The 19,174-nt window shown below is 40.0% G+C and overlaps 1 protein-coding gene across 2 annotated transcripts in view; it reads right to left on the reverse strand.

Moving 5' to 3' along the window:
• PRKACB (protein kinase cAMP-activated catalytic subunit beta) overlaps window positions 1-19,174 on the reverse strand; it is a 94,666-nt gene that overhangs the window by 15,994 nt on the left and 59,498 nt on the right. For both annotated transcript variants that reach the window (XM_007421375.4, XM_007421374.4), the window contains exons 2-5: window positions 14,532-14,593; window positions 6,600-6,728; window positions 2,554-2,652; window positions 815-897 (exon numbers count right to left, since the gene is read on the reverse strand). In XM_007421375.4, coding sequence (XP_007421437.1) covers window positions 815-897; window positions 2,554-2,652; window positions 6,600-6,728; window positions 14,532-14,593 — 373 coding nt within the window. The remainder of the gene's footprint in view (window positions 1-814; window positions 898-2,553; window positions 2,653-6,599; window positions 6,729-14,531; window positions 14,594-19,174) is intronic.

The following is a 19,174-nucleotide window of genomic DNA, read 5'->3' on the forward strand; positions in this document are numbered from 1 at the left end:
CATGGGTGGTTGGCCAGTTGGCTTAGGTTGTGCTGGCTCGGGACCCTGGCTGGCCTCTTCCATTTTGATGGGGCAGGAGCTGCAAGGGAAAGTTAACTGGCCTTGGCAAAAAGATGGAGCCCTCGTGGTGGTTGCTGCCTCACTCCGAGGAAAAGTTTGACTGAAAGGAGGGGACTGCGAAGGGGCTGGGACTTGACAAGTGGCTGCGGAGCTGCCTCTCACTCTGTCCAGCGCCTGGCTTTGGAAGATGGCCATCAATCACTCCCCCCACAACAGGGTGCTGCACTGCGATAAAGCCCAGGATTAGAAGAGTATAAGCAGGCACACAATAGGGATTACACCGACTGTTTTCCGAGTGGCTGTCAGCACCAGCATATTGCTTTCAGTGTATATTCCCCATTGTGTGCCTGCTTACTCTCTTCTAATCTCTTCTTCTCCAATCTCTCCATTCTGCAAGGGGGGAAAAAAGGAAAAACAATAGGTCGGACCCAGAACAACACATACTGACTGTAAAGGGGATCATGTGACTGAGGGAGGCTGCGAATATCGTAAAAGGTTGTAAATTGGTTGTAAAGTTATTTTTTCAGCACCATCATAACTTCAGTCACGGAATGAGTGGTCGGTAAGTGAGGACTACCTGTAATTATTTCAATATATGAAACGATTGTATACATACTGAAGTACAATTTGTTTTTCAAAGCTATTTCAGAAAGCTTTCAAGTTTATGCTAAGTGAACTACATCCTTTCCCCTGTAGGAATCACTAAGGAATGACAGCATGCAATTTTGAAAATAACTTATTTGCTCATTCTTACCTGAACCTTCCAATTCTTCTTAAATGTGAGAACATTTCCCCACCAGGAACATATTCCATAACCATATATAAATTAGAATTATCCTAAAATATAGAGAAACACAGTCAATTGAAAGGGAGATATACTTAAAAAAATCAAAATATATTTCTGGCAAAACAAAAACAAAAAGGTTATTTAAGCACTTGTGTTCTTGAACACTGAATGTGGGAAAAAAAACAGCAGGGTGAAACAGAATACTAGGCTGAATTAAAATTGACCAACCTTACTCCACTGTTCTCAACAGAAGGACACAGCTAACAATCTAAGGATCAATATGAACCTAGTCTGTTTTGCTGGCTGCAGAAAAAGGACGGTGGCAGAAGCGTGTGTGTGTAAGAAAGATTCTGCAGATTTGGGGGGGGGGGAAATACATATAAAAACTGCATCCATTTTCCCTTACAACAACCTTCCTATCATACAGACTTTTTGTACAGAACTACTGCTAATATAGGTAGTTCTCGCTTAACAACCACTCGTTCAGTGACTGTTTGAACTTACAATGGCACTGAACAAGTGGTACTTATGACCAGCCCTCATAGTTGAGGTTGTCACAGTGTCCCTGCAGTCACATGATTGTGATCCAGGTGACTGGCTTGCAATTATGATGTTGCAGCATCCCGCGATCATGTGATCACCATTTGCGACCTTCACTGCTGGCTTCTGACAAGCAAAGTCAATGGGACAGCTGGCAAGAGGTCACAAATGGTGACTACATGGTGTCACGTTTAACAATGAGAACCAGAAATGCCAGAACTGCCGTTGCTAAGCGGCATGGTCATGTGATGTCACACTTTATGATTGTTGCTTAGTGATGGAATTTTCGGTCCCAAAACTACCATTGCTAAGTGAGGACTACCTGTATATAGTTTTAATGTATATAGTTACATTTAAAAGGTTGGTTGGAGAATTTAATATTTTTTCTGATATCATTCTTTGTTATATAAATGTATCCAATGAAAATTGCTTCATTTTTTAAAACTAAAGACAACTGTTAATACATTCCATTCAGTAAATTTTACAATAGATTTCTTTCAAATTCCCAGTCACAAAAGCCTTGGGGTTATGTTTTCCCTGCTTCTTCCACCACTACACGGCCACTTAAAAGTTTCCATTTTCTATTTATATTAACATCAACATCTTGTGTCATGTTACTTACTACTTGAAACAAGGCAATTTCAAATTACATTTAAAATTAAACACAATTTTAAAATAAACCACAGGATTGTGGCATTATGTGTCTCCAAATAAAAATGGACTATAAACAAGTGTTAAACTAATGAATGTAATTAATTTAGAGCAATTCGTTTGTTTAGGAGCACTTAACTGATAATACCAGATTTGGACATCTAGACTGACAGACAGACAGATATGCAGCAGCACACTGCCTTTCCACATTCTGATTTACAAAGCCATATTTTTTATTTAAATAGTGATGCATGAATGTGACCAAAGAAGGAACTTCTCTATTTTATTAGAATAATTTGTTCAGCTTGTAAAACTTGCAATCTAATTATATGATTATAATTAAATCAATGGAAGCATTTTACCTCTAATTTTAACAACTGAGCATCTTGAATCATCTTTGTTCTAGTCTGATTTGGGAAATAAACTTTTATGAAAAAGGCAGCACTCACTGGGTACTAAAAGACAAGTTATACAAGACAAAAGTAACTGGTGTTACTTTCCAATCCAATTATTACCTTAAAAGAATACTCCAGTCTTACAAGAAAAGGAAAGTTCACTGCTTGTAATATTCTTTTTTCATTCAATGTGTGTTCTATTTGCTTCAGTTTAACCACCTAAGAACAAACCCATTTTATTAGAATTCAAAACAAAGCATTTAGTAAAAAATAGAGAAAATATGATCAATTCTAAAAGATTATGAATTCAATTCTAAATTCAAATAAGGTGATAATGATTATTCCGTTTGAGTTTTAGAAAAGGCTTATTTAAGACTTTAGAAGAATTATGTACTCTCTGTATCTATTTCATCTTTGGCTTATTTGATGATATTGCCAAAGCTATATCACAAGTAATCTGAACAAACATAGTTTGTGAATGCTTGCAACAAATTTACAATGAGAGTTTAGATAGTTGATTTCATGCATATCATTTAAAGTAAAACAAACAAACAAACAAACCCACACCCACAAAAAACTTACAAAAAGTGATATATTTCACATCACTCTCTTTGTTAAACTGTAATGTGTTGATTTTGGGAGTCTCTTCAATGAGAAAGAGTGGATGATGATGATGATGATGATGATGATGATAACAATAATTTCTAGGTTCTTGGTTAGAATCTGATTCACTGGAAAATACTCATCTAAAGAATAATGCTAACCCTAATGCTACCTGCATGAGCAAACAGCAGCTGAAAGAGGGAGCGGGAAGGCCTGATTCAGGTTAGATGAGATAAAGCAGTATCTGGAAGCCCCATGTCCCAAGCATGCTGAATGATACCTTGATTTTGTAACAGCTTTACAATTATTCCTTTGCTGAAGTTTGCATTTAAGTTAATAGTGTAAAGCTGTCACATTTAATTTCCACCACATTTCTATAACATGGATTACAAATGGATTTTTTTGGGGGGGGTGCCTTCAAGTCAGTGTTGTCTCTTGGCAACTGCCTGGACAAAGTCCCTGCAATTTTCTTGGCAAGATTTCAGAAGTGGTTTGCCACTGCCTCCTTCCTGGGGCTGAGAGAGAATGATCAGCCCAAGTCTAACCAGCTGGTTTCTTGCCTAAGGCGGGGCTAGAACTTACAGTCTCCCAGTTTCAAGCCTGATGCCTTAACCACTACACCAAACTGGCTCTCATTACAAAGGGATAACTTTGAGAAATAGAGAAAATTATTCTGTGGCATATGAAATGTGAAAGCTGGTTACAGTTAGTCCTTGGCTACCGATAATTTGTTCAGTGACTGTTCAAAGTTACAGCGGCACTGAATGGAGTTATGACCCATGCCCAAAGTTATGGCTGTCGCAGTGCCCTCGGGGTCACGTGATCAAAATTCAGGTGCTTGGCAGCCTGTCCGCACTTATGACCACAGGAGCACTTTAACTCCTCCCACCTGCCTGTCTCCCCCCCTTTTATGCCTTTTTGGCCCCCTGCTGCCCAGCTGACTGCTGTCTTCTAGCTCCTGCTGCTGACAAGGCATGCCCAACCTGGCTGCTGGGCCATGCTGGGGCTGGGCTTTGTGCTGCCAAAAAAAATAAAGCAGAAAGCAGCCCCAGAGCTGTGGTGCACCAAATAGCCCCTTTGGATGAAGCCCAGGAGTGTGGCACAAAGGGGTTTTGGTGCATGATGGCTCTGGGGCTTTCTGCTTTCTTTTTTTCCCACAGCACAAAGGCCAGCTCTACCCTGCCTAGAAGCATGGCACAAAGAGGCTTTTTGGCGTGCCACAGCTCTGGGGCTGCTTTCTGCTGTTTTTTCCTGCAGTGCAAAGCCCAGCCCCAGCTTGGCCCAGCAGCAAGGCAGGGTACACCTTGTCAGCATCAGGAACAAGAAGACAGTGAAGGTCAGCTGGGGCAGTGGAGTGCAGGGTGGCAAGGGCGAATGTGGCTGGGACTAGGCTGGGACAACTGCAGTTTCCCAGGGCACGGCAAGCAGCCCCAGAGCCATGCGGTTCTGGGGCTGCTTGCTGCTCAGCAAGCAAGGTGCAAGGTGGCCAAAAGGTCAGAGATTATGGGCAGATAGGCAGGTGCGGGAAGTTGGAGGCAGTCCCTTACTTTACAAAGGCTTGGAGCTGGGAGGAACCAAATCTGGAATGGCTTGGCGTGGGTACTCGCTTAATGACCCATGATTCTCAGTTAACAATGGCAACAGGGACTGGTGGGATTGCTATCGCTAAGTGATACGGTCATGTGACATCTTGCTTTATGACTGCATCAGTTAGCGACAGAAATTCCAATTCCAACTGTGGTCATAAGCTGAGGACTACCTGTTAACAAACCAGCACATATGTTATTATGTCAGGGTGGAAATGATGTGACATGTACTTGCATCCAATGTCATGACATAACCACACCATTTGTCTGTGTCATTCTGGCATCACTGTGGCTGATTAGTGCTGGTTGAAAAATTTAATTTTCAAGAAGGATTAAAGTAAAATTAAGTTTAAAAATGCAGCTATTTTTAAAATACAAAAATACAGTAAAATTAAACACTGAAATTGAAGACATAAATGTTACAATTTCCAAACATTTAGTTACACTGTTTTCATACATTAACATAATGAAACTGGCTTGTAGAAATGCTGCTCCCACATGCCAGCTCTTCTAACTTGTAGCTGCCAATTATATTAAATTCTATTAAAGACCAAACTAAAAATACAATTTTCTTATAGAGAGTTCAGATTAAGCAAATCTGAAGAGATTTCAGGAATTTTCAAGGAAAACTGCAGAATATTCATAGACAAAAAAAATGTTATGAATATAGTCATATGATAGCATTGGTTTGGCTATACAATCTGACAATAGTCAATCAACAAATGGTTCACTTCTTTTCAAATGTTTACACCAAGAATTCTTCATTTGTTAAAAAATATATATACTAGGTAGACTTACACAAATATTATTCAGTTGAAGTACAGATCTTTTAAAAATGATGTGACATTACACTAGAGTGTACTGTTAAATGTTACAATTTTTTTTTCTGAATATTCATTACTTCTGATATAGTTATGTAAAAAATGGTATCTCCCGCAAAGGTTTAAAGACAGATCAAATACTTTGATCAAAGCTGTGCTGGGCTGGTGCCAGAAGAGGAGGAACATTTTCTTTTCTTTTTTAACCTTTCTACACTGATTCCTTTCTACCCTTTCAGTTCAAAATACAAATTTTAATTCTATTGCAACCAACTTGCTAGCTTGAGCATTGTTTAGGAACTGTAATGTCCAGATCAATGGCTTCTTCTGGCACCCCTGCCTAGCATATCTTCCCTGACACGGGGGTAAAACTGAACTTCCACAGTGGCTGAGAAAGGTATCTGAAGTTGTATTTCCTCATTCTCTTTCCAGGATCCATAACACTGCAGCCTATTAATATTTATATCATGACTAGTATTGAACCTAAATATCAAAATCCTCTTTCATATTCCTCTTACCAAAAAACCAAAACAAAACAAAAAACACCCTTAAGTATTACAGAATGGAAAAAGATTATATCAATGGCTATAACTATTACATGTTTTGTTACTATTTTAGAGGAAAAAATGTGGCAGAATAGCACTGTTTCTTCCATTAAGTCATAATTTAACAATACTACTCAGTTCTGCACATATGCATAACTGTAAGGCCTGTTCACAAGAGGCATGTGCTATAATAATCACAACCTCAAGATTTATTTTAAAAAGGTACCACATTATTTTCCATTCATATTGTGTACTTATTGCTTGTTCAGATTTACGTCAACCCTTCTCAGAACTCATTTTTCAAACAGCAATCTGAATCACAACTGAACAAGGCACCTGACCATGCTCTCTGTAAAACACAATCAATGGAGAACACTCAGCATGCATTTTATATATCTCTAAAGCAGTTGGTGCACCATTCTTCCACTACAAAGCAAGCTAGCAGGGTTTGGACTGAGCTGAACTAGGGCAGAAAACAGCACTCAAGGGGCATGTGAACAAACTGGAAACAATGAAGTTTGTACCCCACCTGAACCACAGCTTTGCAGGAAACCATACATAAATATTGGTGAGTAAACTGAGTAAACTGAGTAAATTATTATAAAAGTACCAACTTTTTGTTTATCCAGTATCTTCATGGCATAATACTGTTCTGTAGATTTGTGTTTCACCAACATGACTCTGCCAAATGATCCAGTTCCAAGTGTTTTAAGCCTCTCGAAGTCATCTAACCCAGCAGTATTCTATATTAGCAAGAGACAGATAAAATATTCCAAGTACAACAGATTATTATAATAATAATAATTTCAATTAAATACATATAATTTATTAAGGAGAATAGCACCTATGTCTACTGGAGAGAAGAGGGAACTTGAGAGACAGAATACCTGTTATGCATGTAGAAGATCTTAGGATCAATCCCTAAAATCTCCTGGTAGAGCAGAAATCCTTTCACATGAAATTGTGAATGATTACTTCTCAGTGTCAGTACTCAGCTACATAGATCAATGAACTATAAAGGAGCTTCTGTGTTCCAAAATGGGAACAGTAATCAGAAATAGCTAATGTATCTATTTCATATATCCAAAAGTTATTGGTTAAATGATGATATATTTTGTAAAGTGCAGGAGCTCTGATAAGTTTACTCTTCATTCAGTCAAGGACAAATTGCATTGAATAATATATTTAGTCGATATTTACCTATCGACTATAAGACGATACTTTTTTCTAAAATCCTTACCCTAAAAACTGAAGGGCGTCTTATTCAAGGAAGTCAGCCGAGAATCGCGGTTGCAAAACTGCCAAACTTTGTTTCTGCAGAGAGGCTTCTTCCTATTGCTAGCCTCCAATCACGAGTGAAATAGCTTGTCTCCCAAACAGACTTCCTCCAATCACGAGCCTGATATAACTGACATCAGCTGATGCTGAACAAACCAATTGGAGGAAGGCTGTTTGCAGAGACAAGCTATCGGCAGTTTCACTCGTGCTTGAATGTAATCAGTTAAGCAAAAGAGCCTGGAAATAGAGCTGCAGAGAGACGGTTTGGACCTCCTCCCACTGAGTGTATCAGGTCAATGTTAACTAATTACTAAATAAAAATGTGTTCTGCACTATCTTTAAAATACTGATTTTTAAATTTTGGGCTAGAAAAGTGGGGGGCGTCTTGCACGTCTTGTCTTATTGTTGGAAAAATACGGTATGTAAATTGAATACATGGACCAGCTCAGTTTCTACCTACCTCTGTCAAGCAATATATATCTTAAACCGTGAAAAGGAAGATGGAGACGCTTGCTGTGGTTCTGAGTACTGAGGCTGTGCAGCACCCCCACCCCCGGGCATTTGGCTTATAGAGGCATGGCTGATCTGGGCCTCCTGGACTGTGTTCATCGGTGTGGAGGTCCATGGATGCTGGCTTGTGGACTTTTTCAAATTTAGGGGTTGATTTTCTCCATTTACCAGGAGTAGGAAAGGTGAGTGGGACCTGATTATGTGCCATCAAGTCATTTTCGACTCCTAGTGACCACACAGCATCTTCTCCTATATCACTACTGCCCAATATAGGTGCCTGCTTGCTTTACCTGGGCAGCTGGGATGACCTTCATGCCTTGGGTGACCCTATTGGGAATATATATTCTTGGCATACACTCCTGATGTTCTTCAGTCATCCCTCCCAGGAACAGCCCCCATCACAATGAGGCAGCACAGCAAGACTTGGGGGGAGGGGAGTGCGGCCTGGGTTCTAATTTTTTCCCCTGAAGAGGCTTGTCCCTCCTGAGACTGCTGACTGCTTTGGCAGGTGTGACTGAAAGTGGTTGAGTTCCATATGGGCCAGGGTGGACTGCTGTGTGCCTGAGTCTGATTTATGTGCGGGGGGGGGGGACTATTTCTGTGTCCTTTGGCCTAGGAGAGGATGCAAAGGGTGGGAGTGGACCAGGGGGAACTGAGGGGGTAGGCAGGACTATATCAACAGTGACGGGGAGAAGGATATATGGCAGGAATCTGAGGGTGGGCCACAGTTGGGGACACCGGGCCTGCAGTTTGCAAGCAGTCCCACTGTCCAGACCTTGATTTCTACACTTGGTGCCTGGCTACTGAATTCTTAATTCCACAGGATTTTGGCTGTTACTTTTGAAGGACAGGTTGATGTATAGCAAAGCTGCCTCATCCATGACCTTATTTTGGAGGAGGGTGCCAACCTGATTGGGCTCAAAGGGGAGGGGTTCCCCTCTTGGAAATGTGCCCATCTTAATTGCTGGCTTCTGGGGGAGGAATGGTGGACTGAAGCCATCACTGTGAAAATGAAGCTAACGAACATGTCGAAGAACAAAGAATCAGTGAGTAGACTGGCTCTTTGGAGCCTCTCTGGATAAGGAAAGGATGGGAGATCACCCACATGTGCTCTGGACAGCTGCTCCTCATGAGGAGACCACAGGAAAGTGGTCTCCTGCGGGTGTGAGCACTGGGAAACAACGGGAATAGCCATCTTGCTCGCAACCATAGTTGGCGCCTTTTAAAGGACACTAAGTTCACTAGTCTCACTTTCTAATCACTTTCAGAAATTGCTTATTAACTACTTTTAAACTATTAGAGACCTTCGGAACAAGAAGTCTGAAAACGCTGGGTGAGTTTGCCTTCAGTCCTGAATGAAAGAAAATTTTAATCATAAGCTTAAAAATTTAAAGAATTTGAAATAAACAGTAAAGAGCTAAGTAAGATTTTGAACTTAGAAAGTTATAGTTATAATCATTCTGAAAGTCTCTCAAGACCTGGTTATGTCTGGGTGCTCCAGGGAACTGGAGACATTCTTAGACAGCTCCATTATGTTTGATCTTTTTACTCTCTCCATGTGGTTTGTATATTTTGAATTTTTTATAGTGTTTTTTTTTCATTTTTAATAATGATTTTTTATATTTTTGTAATGATTGTTTTTATTGATTGTTGTATGCCCCCCAGAGTCACTTCCTGTTAGATTGACAGCCATATAAATGTGATTAATAAATAAATACATAATAAATAAATGGACTAAGATTCCAGATAAATTTGGAATATAGAAACTTTTACAATAAGATTTTGGAATTAATTATAAAGAACGAACAACTTCTCACGGGAAATAGATCTGTTTTGGTTTTTGCAAGACATAACAAAGATAAGTAATTTTATGATTTTAAAAACTGGACACCAGAGGGGCTAAAGATTCTAAGCAGAGGGGGAAAAACCCCACAAGCCTACCTTTTGTGTTAATTAACTGGGACCTATAAAATGATGCAAAACGTTATAACATTGAAAATACTAAAGGAGACTTTTTAAGAATGGAGCCAGAAATTAGTAGCTACAATATCAACAGTGTCAGTCATGATGCCTGCCTCTATGGATAGATTATGTCCAAAAGATGTTATTGAAGAAATGACAGATGTGGCACAAATTTTATCTGACAAAATAAAGATGGTACTGAAAGTGGATTTACAAATGACAGGCCAAAAGAATAACTTGGAAAAGGATGTCTCACTGGATATACGAAAGAAACTGGCCAATTATTTTAAAAATCAAAAGGGAAATACAAATGATAAACCAAGAAAGTGACCTGGATAATTTTTTCTTATTGGATTTACAAAAGAGGCTTGTTAAAGTCCTGAAGAACTCTGTGCAATGGTATAAAGAAGAAATGAAGAGAAATAAAATCTTATGACAATATTTGAATGAACTAAAAATTAAGACTGTTAGAAGTAAAAGGAAGGAATATAAAGTTGCTTTATTTATCAAGGTTAAAACCGTGTGTTGTTACTTCTGGCAGCCCTTTGTGGACTTTCTGCTGACACTGAAAATATGGTATTTTATGGATTTGTCTATAGATAAGGGATGGGATATGGGATGAAGAGATAATTGTTTGTAACCTTAGAGGGGATGAAGGATCACTAATTTTTTAAATACTTATTTAAATACTTGTGATGAAGGTTGGAAGTCACTTTACATATTTCTTTTCTCTTTCTTTTATTCTTACATTTCTCTTTCTTCTATTTTCCTTTTTCATTGTACTTTTTACTCTTTCTATTATCTTCTTTTTTTAGGTTTAGTTTGTATTAGGTTTTACTATTGCAATCAAAATTCTTCAAAATTATATATCAAAAAATAATTTAAAAAAGGAAATGCACCCATCCAGATTTTAGGTTCTGTACCAGCCAAGAGCCCGGGAAGGGGAGGAGGGATAGCTGTTGTCATCCATGAGTTGTTACAGGCTTTCAGGGACTCTGCTCCGCAGATAACTGGATATGAGGTGCTCTGGTTGAAGTTGGGCTTAAGGGAACAGTTGGGATTGTTACTGGTGTACCACCCTCCCTGCTGCCCAGTAGCATCCCTACCTGACCTCCTGCATTCTGCTGCTGGGCAACAGAGTCCTCATGGCTGTTGGTGCTTGGGGATTTCAATTTGCTATTCAGTGACAGTGAAAGGCGGCAGCTCAGCAGTTTGTGGCCTCCATGGCAACCATGGACCTGTCCAAAGTTATTGATGGCCTGACATATACCACAGGCCACATGCTAGATCTGGTTTTTGCATTGGGGTGGTTGAGATGTGATCTAGCAGTGGAGGACGTTAATATCAGTCTGTTGCTATGGACAGATCACTGCTTGGTTGCCTTTTAGCTCACTGGTGTCACTCCTCCCTGCAACGAAATAGGTTCTGTTCAGTTGGCCCACCTCTGGTGACTGATGGACTCAATATGGTTCGAGAGAGAGGTTGGGGTTTTCCCTGAGGATCTGGTAGGCGGTTCAGCTGAGGTCCTAGCCATTGCCTGGAATGGGCAGGTGGCTGAGGCCTTGGACCGTATTGTGCCTATATAGCCTCTCCATGTGCACCAATCCCAGGGTGTACCTTGGTTTACCAAGAAGTTCCAGAAGATGAAACACTTGAAGAGGCACCTGGAGTGTCACTGGAGGAAGATTTCAAGTGAGTCTGACTGGATACGGGTAAGAGCCCATATTAGGGATTGCCTCATAGTGATAAGGTCAATATTTGTCTGCCCTTATTGTGTCTGCTGATAGCCATCCAGTGGCCCTGTTTAGGGTGACCTGGTCCCTACTGGGTAGGGAAGGCCTACCCATCTGCTGGGCTGCTGTGAGAATTATTCAGGGTATCTGGTAGATAAATTAACTCAGATTTGCTGTGTCTTGGACTATGACTGGGCAGGGCAGGCTGAGGTGCCTGGGGCATAGTCTGGTGGTGTGAACTGGCATGAGTTTGAGCCAGTGACTCCTGAGGAAGAGGACAAGGCTCTCTGTGTTGTCAGCTTAGCCACCTGTTTATTGGATCTGGGTTCCTCCTGGGCCATGAAGGTGGCTAGGGAGGAGACCTGTGGTCGGGGCTATACTGTAGTAGCACTGGTCTCTTTGATGAAGGGGGTGGTTCCCCCAGTTTTGAAAGAGATGGTAATGTGCCCCTCCTCAAAAGGCTGGCCTTGGACTCAACAGTCTTTGGTAACTATTGACCAGTCTCTAACCTTCCCTTTTTGGGGAAGGTTATTGTGAAGCAGGTCAGTCTGTAGCTGATGAGATCCTTGGAGGAAATGGATTCTCTAGATCAATTTCAGACAGGTTTTAGGCCAGGATTTAATACTGAGACAGCTTTGGTTGCACTTGTAGATGACCTGTGATGGAACCATAATAACAGTGGTGCATCCATCCTTGTGCTCCTTGATCTCTTGGCAGCTTTCAGTACTGTCGACTATGGTAGCCTTCTGAGCCAACTCTGCTGATTGGAGGTAGAGAGCATTGTTTAATGTTGGTCCTCTTCTTTTCTCCAGGGTTAAGTCTTGGTTGGTGGGGGGAGATTCTCTAGATCCCTCCTTTGTTGGTTGCTGCAGGGTTATATTCGCTCTTCCCTCCTTTTTAACATATACATGAAATTGCTGGGTGAGGTCATCCACTGGTTTGGGGTTTAATATCATCAATATGCTGATGATACCTGTTACATCTTTTGACTCCAGGCTGGCCAAGTGAAGTTGTCGAGGTACTGTGCCTGGAGGCTGTGGGGTTTGTATGGGGAAGAACCATCTCCAACTCAATCCTACCAAAACTGGGTGGCTGTGGGTGTCTGCACTGCTCAGATGTGGGGATATCCCATTTTTAACATTAGATGGGGTGGCACTTCCCCATTTGAATGGTGTGCAATTTGGGGATCTTCCTGGACTCACAACTCCTGCTTGATGAACAGATGGCAGCCATGGCCAGGAAGGCCTATGCACAACTTCATCTGGTGCACCAGCTGCACCCTTTCCTATATCAGGGAGTCCTTAAACAGTCACGCAAGCCCTGGTCACCCCAGGGTTTGACTACTGCGATGCACTTTACATGGGGCTGCCCTTGAAGACCAGCTGGAAGCTTCAACTGGACCAGAATGCAGCAGCATGGGCAGTGATGGGCATGCCTCAGTATACTTCTGTAACACCTTCGCTTCATGAGCTGCACTGGTTGCCAGCTTGCTTCCAGATGCAATTCAAGGTGCTGGTTGTTACCTATAAGGCCTTACATGGCATAGGGCTTGCTTACTTGAGGGACTGCCTATCTCCCATAGTATCTGCCTGGTCGATCCAATCTGGCAAAGTTGGTGCACCCTGGGTTACTTCAATTAAAGAGGACCCCAGAAATGCATCTTCTCTGTAGTAGTGCCTGTCCTCTGGAATGAGGTTCCTCCCAAGATTGGAATGGCCCCCACCCTACTGGTATCTCAAAGGGCCTTGAAGATGTGGCTCTTGGCCCAGGTCTTTGGTGAGGGTGACTGAAGGGCCTTTTCTTCTTTTTCTCTGTTCCCATCTGGGTTTATTATCTATCCCATCTTTGTTCCTTTTGTTTTGTGTTGTTCCTTTGTTTTTAAATGTTTTTAACAATTTCTAAACTGCCCAGAGTTGCTAGGAGTCGGGCAGCATATAAATTTAAATAGTAATAGTAATAATTATAATTATAATTCTGCTCCTTTGCCAAGAATGGGGAAGATCTAAAGCAAAATGGTAACTGCATGAAGCTGAACATTGTTAAAGCTCTCTGTACAACTGGGACTTATGACTATCTGTGTTACTATTCTGCTTCAGATATTCTCTATCAACAGATGGAGGAGTGGCCACAGAATAAGTTCCACTCTCCTTTTATAGGGTTCAGATTCTGTAAGACCTGAATAGGAATGCTTTCTCTGAGACCTATCTGTATTTCTAATAAGCATCATAGCTTCCTGGAAAGGGGAATCAAACATTAGAACTCCTAAGTGTCATGAAAGAATCAGAGATGAACTGACTTTGCTTCTAATCCACAGCAGGATTCCTTACTGTTCTGAGTAGTCTGCCATATTTTTCTTTTACAAATAAATGACTGTGACAGGTTCCCCTCCCTGTTGTTATATATTTGTCATTCTCCTCATTTGTGTCCCTGAATACTGGAGGGAATACAGATATATGCTTCAATTGGCAATGTGGAGATAGAAGCCAAAGTTCTGCTTTTGCTGCAAACATTAATTATCATAATTTCAGAAGCAAATGTTCCCACTGCTATGTCATCATCAAATGAAAACTTCAATAGGACTATAACCAACAGTTTGATTAAGGATCCAAATATCTACTCATGTCCTTAGGTTTATTCATGTCTCTACTGGATGATATTTTGTAGAAAGAGTTTGAAATATATTGGCTTGTCTCAACAAAGCACTAAAGTCAAGAAGTTTAAGTTTGAACAAATACACTGAAACACTGTGTGCTACAGAAATAGAACAGAAATGTTGCCATATAATATATGTGTGCAAAAACTGACCAGCAAAAATGTTTCTTTGGCCAAATGTGGTATAGCAAACATGGATTGTGAACAAAACTGAGTATTAGCTTCAGAAATATGTCCATAAAACAGATACATGAAATGGAAACAACCGTTATCATTTAGCACAATATCCAGTGTTCTTCTCAGAGTTTATTACTATAATGCAGTAGATTAATCACATAAAAGAGATTTTCTCTATTCCTGAATACCATGGGCTAGAATAATCAATGAGTGACATTTAAATTATTTCTTTACCTGAGCAGGACTTTCCCATTTTCTTAAAAAATCTTCTTTGGCTTTGGCTAGAAATTCTTTCACTGAAATCAAAAAACAAAAACAAAACTGTTTGGTTCAATTCACTGTAATAACAGAACTCTTTGAAATCATTTAAAGCTGTTTCAAGAAATGCTGAAAAATCCACAAAATAAAAAGCAAGATTTCTACTGTAGTTCTAACAGCTCTCTAAAACTTACAAATTGCAGCATATATTTTAGCACAACTTGCTTAAACTAATTTAAATCTAACAGGCCACACCACTGTAACACATAAGCAAAACTGAATGTGATACAGAACCCTCTTAGATGAGGCAATTGGTTTTTAAAAAATCTGTTGGTATTTCAAAAGTAAGCAATTCTTGCTATGGTGCATCACTTTCACTTAATGGCTGTTCGCAAGCTGAAGAATCAAGTGCATAGCATTGCAGTATTGCAAGCAAACTAGAAGGTTACAAAATTGCACATTAGAGATGCCCAGAGTCAGAGACTACCTTGAACTACTAATTTTGCATTTCAAGAAAGATCATGGCTGTATAAAATGTGCACAGATATCTGGTACTTCAGTATGACTTCGTTGTTTTTTTTTAAGCCTTTAAATATTATTATTAGCCAAACTAAGATAGTTTTGCATTTCTAAATAAAGGGTACTTGCCAGGCAAAGCACTTGATGAATTCTATTGATCTGGGCCAATCAGAATGGGTGGGAGGTTAGGGACAACTCCATTTTAACCTTTGTAGGAAGCAGACAAACTGTGGTGAAATGTTCGTGAGGAAAATAATCTTTAATAAAATTTTCAATGAAATGGAATGTTATTCTGTTATTCCATATGGAAGAATAAGCTGCATACTTGTATCTGTGGTTCTTTGAGTGCTCATCCCTGCATTTAGTTGTGTGGATTCTGCAGTTTGTGCTGATGCTCTAATCAAAACTCTTTGTTAATACTTAGCCCTTTGTTAATGCTTAGATATGTGGCTCTACTTCTCCCAGAGACCCAGCAATCCTGGAGGCAGACCACCCACTAGAATATGCACATGGAGAAGAAGACATATGTGGGTTATGTGAATGCACAGGTGATCATGAAGAACCAGACTTACAACTAAGTATTCTGTTCTTCACTGTGATCTCTGTGCATCACAGAGTCTGCATCCATTTTTAAAAGTATACAACTAAGTGCTTTACAGAGGCCGAGCAGAATCCCTCTCTGAACACTCCTACTGATGTACTATTTTCATGGAATGTCTCCAAAAAGTGAGTAGCATGTTGAACTTTGCCAGTTGGTAGCTTAAGATAATGGTCTCTTTGACTCAGTAAGCAAAACTTATAATTAGATAGCCATACCATTTTTGGAGTCTATGTAGCATATAAATAGTTGGTTAAATAACAAAATACATTTGTGTTCAATATGAAAATCCAAGAACATTACAATTGTGCAGATAACAAGGGGAGAAGAATAAGCAGAACTAAGGGATTGATTTTTGTGAAAACTGATACCATTATGGGTATAAAGGTGATAAAGAGAAGAGAAGGATCAACCCAGAATAATACAACCTTGACAGAGAGCAAATGGATCAAACAGAAGTCAATCAGGGATACTGGGTGTGAACTATTTTACATGGTCTGGAAAAAACACCTAGGAAGAGCTACTCTGGAGCTTTATCTGGAAGATAAGGTCAGATGAGCCCTTCAGAAATTTCTTCATTTAAAGGACAGGAGAACACTCTGTGCCTCTTAATGTGGGTATACTGTGTTGAGGTAGTTGCTCTGTGTATTTTGTGGGAGCACATGAATAGGCCTATCGTAGGGTTGTCAGCAACTGAATAAGAAAAGTATCTTTCAGTGGAATACCCATTTGTGAGTGCCCCTGATGGTTTAGTATGGTTTAATATGTCTGCCAAATTACTGCTGATCCTGCCAGATGGATTACTATCAGAATTATTCAGCATTTTTTGCTCCATTCCAAAGTTTCAGAGTTCAAGTGGAGAAGGAACTGTAATTTCATTCCTTATTTGTTAAGGTAATATACTGGGATTGAATTGTTTAAAGTCATTAGCATTACTATGTTCTATAATATTGGTACAAATGATGACAGTAGAACACAGATATGGCCCAGATAGCTTAACTATCAGTTCTAAATATCCTCTTCTCTCCAGCAAAATTTGACTGGCATATTGATTCACCAGGGAACTGAAAGTAATGAAGGGGGCAGGAATGCAAATGAAAGTGGTGAAGTAGTCTTGGAATGAATCAGTCTTAAGCCCGTTTGTGATCCTAACCCATGGGAATGGATATAGCAAAGAGGACCTATGTCTCTGCCTCCATTGTATCTGCACAGAAAAGATCCACTATGCTTTCTGTACCAAAAGGTTATCTATTCCTCCATCAAGATGCTGGGTAGAAAAGTCAGAACAATCAAAGGCTCACTGATAGTAAATTCTATTTCTCCTCTGTAGACAAGATTGATTAAATTTGATTTACCTCAACTTGGACTCCAATGTTGGATTAGGTCATAGGGAGGTAAACTGGGAAACAGCTTGTCTGTTCATATGCTTTCTTTTCAGCTTGTACATCCTAAAAATGTAGACAGAGTATGTGGAAAGGAGAGGGTCACAACCTGTTTGTTATGCCCTTGCCTCTCCCGGCTGATTGGGCCCATGATTAGAAAAGGTGATTAATGTCTCCTTGAGTCAGGGCTGTGTTCCTCCTTAAAAAGAGGAAGTCATACAGCCCTTATTGAAAAGGGCCTCCCTGGACCCAGATCTTTGCAAATATAGGCCAGTCTCTAATTTTCCATTTCTGGTAAAATGACTGAGCAGAGAGTGGCCTTATAGCTCCAGATGTATCTGAATGAAACTGATTTTTTTGGATCCATTCAACTGGGGAGTTGTCCAGGACATGGTACTGAAACTACATTGGTTTTCTTGGTGGATAATCTATGCAGGAAAAGAGATGAAGGGAGTTCTCCTGGTGGCTTTCTGTATCATTAGAGGCACTCTTATGCTGTTCAATAGCTATATAAAACTGATGGGTATGGTCATTTGGACTTTTAGAATAAAGTGCCATTGGTTCGATTGCTTTAGAATAAAGTGCTATCCAGTTCGATTGGTTTTTACTATCTGATTCCTTGGAGAATATCAGCATCCTTGAACATTGCTTAATATACACAAGGGAGAACAAATGAAAATTTAAATACAGACAGGATAAAGGCGCTGTTAGTAAGGAGAAAGCTAGACTCAGGGGCTGAGGTGAAACCTGTCATGGGCGAGTTAAATTCATCAAAAAGAGCAAGTTTGCAATTAAGAAGTAATTTCTGGCATCCAGCTGTTATTGGATCTACAGGCAATGGAAGGTGCAAATATGATCTTCACTACAGCTGCCACTATAGCTGGTGTGCCTAATGCAACTCTTTCTGAACCAGGAGATATAGCAATCATTATCCATATCTTGGTTATCTTCTGTCTTGGCTTTTGCAGTACATTTTTATAGGGTTTTGAAAAGTGTCTAAAAATCCCAACTGATGCAACATACAGCAGTTCTGAGCTGATTGCCAATTAACTGCCAGTACAACTTAAGATATTGATAGACTTTAGAGTCCTAAATGGTTTAGGGACTGCCAGAATACTTAGATCAATAACAGAAGCTCTTTTAAAGTCTCTTCTCCCTCCCCCCCCAAAGAAGTTTGCGTATTTGGGAGACTGCCTTCTCCTGTGTGGGTCCCCCTCTCCCTGACTGTGGAATGTACTCTTCAAGGGCATGGGTTTGGCTTTAACTCTCCCACTATTTAGGAAAATGTTAAAAGATCATCTCTTGGATCAAACTTTTAACTGTTAGTTGAATTAATCTGGGTTTTAATAAACTGATTATGATTTTGCTTTAATTTAACGGTACTGTTTTATTCTTGCATTTGTATTTTTAACTGCCATAAGCCACCTCAAATATTATATAAATAGAAAGTTGGGGTAGCAATGTAATGAATGAATGAATACTGCTAGAAGTTCCAGTACCTTTTTGGAAGAGGTCAATGCTCTCTAAAAGCTAGCTGGCCTAAATAGGCCACTCAGATTACTTGAGATATATCTTTAGTAGGGGTTCTCAAGCTGTAGTCTGCAATCCCACAGAGGCTATAAACAATGTAGAGTGGAGGGGTTCACAAAATTTGTTTAAAGCTGAACAGGCTTGCTCAGACAAAGTGGGAGTGCTCTGAAAACTCACTTCTGCTCTGCCTGTTTCAATGGATGCGATCTCTTTCATTACAGTGAAGGTAGGCATCATAATAATGAGAAAATAAGACATCTCTTTCCATTGTCTCCAATCAGAGGGATAGCAATCTCATACCCTTGATGAAAATCTAGAGACTTGGGAGTGATACTCCATTATTTTCCTGTACTGAGTCCTGCTATGACATGAGTAGTCAGACAGAAATGGGTTAAGATGTGCCACTGGTTGAATCATATCTGTAAGTAATCATAAGGCTTATTATGAAAATGGTGACAGACTCTCTTATGACAGAGAGACAGAGATTTCTGATTTCTTCCCTTGATGTTATTTTCTGAATCTGCAGAACAAAGCTATCATTGAGAACAAAGATCCTCTGGGAGGTAGTCTAGAGATTAGTGAAGCATGCA

Source organism: Python bivittatus, unplaced genomic scaffold, assembly GCF_059951505.1.
Source record: "Python bivittatus isolate LINGU-HERP-01145 unplaced genomic scaffold, Pbiv_v1 ctg000700_np1212, whole genome shotgun sequence".
NCBI classification, from domain to species: Eukaryota; Metazoa; Chordata; class Lepidosauria; order Squamata; family Pythonidae; genus Python; species Python bivittatus.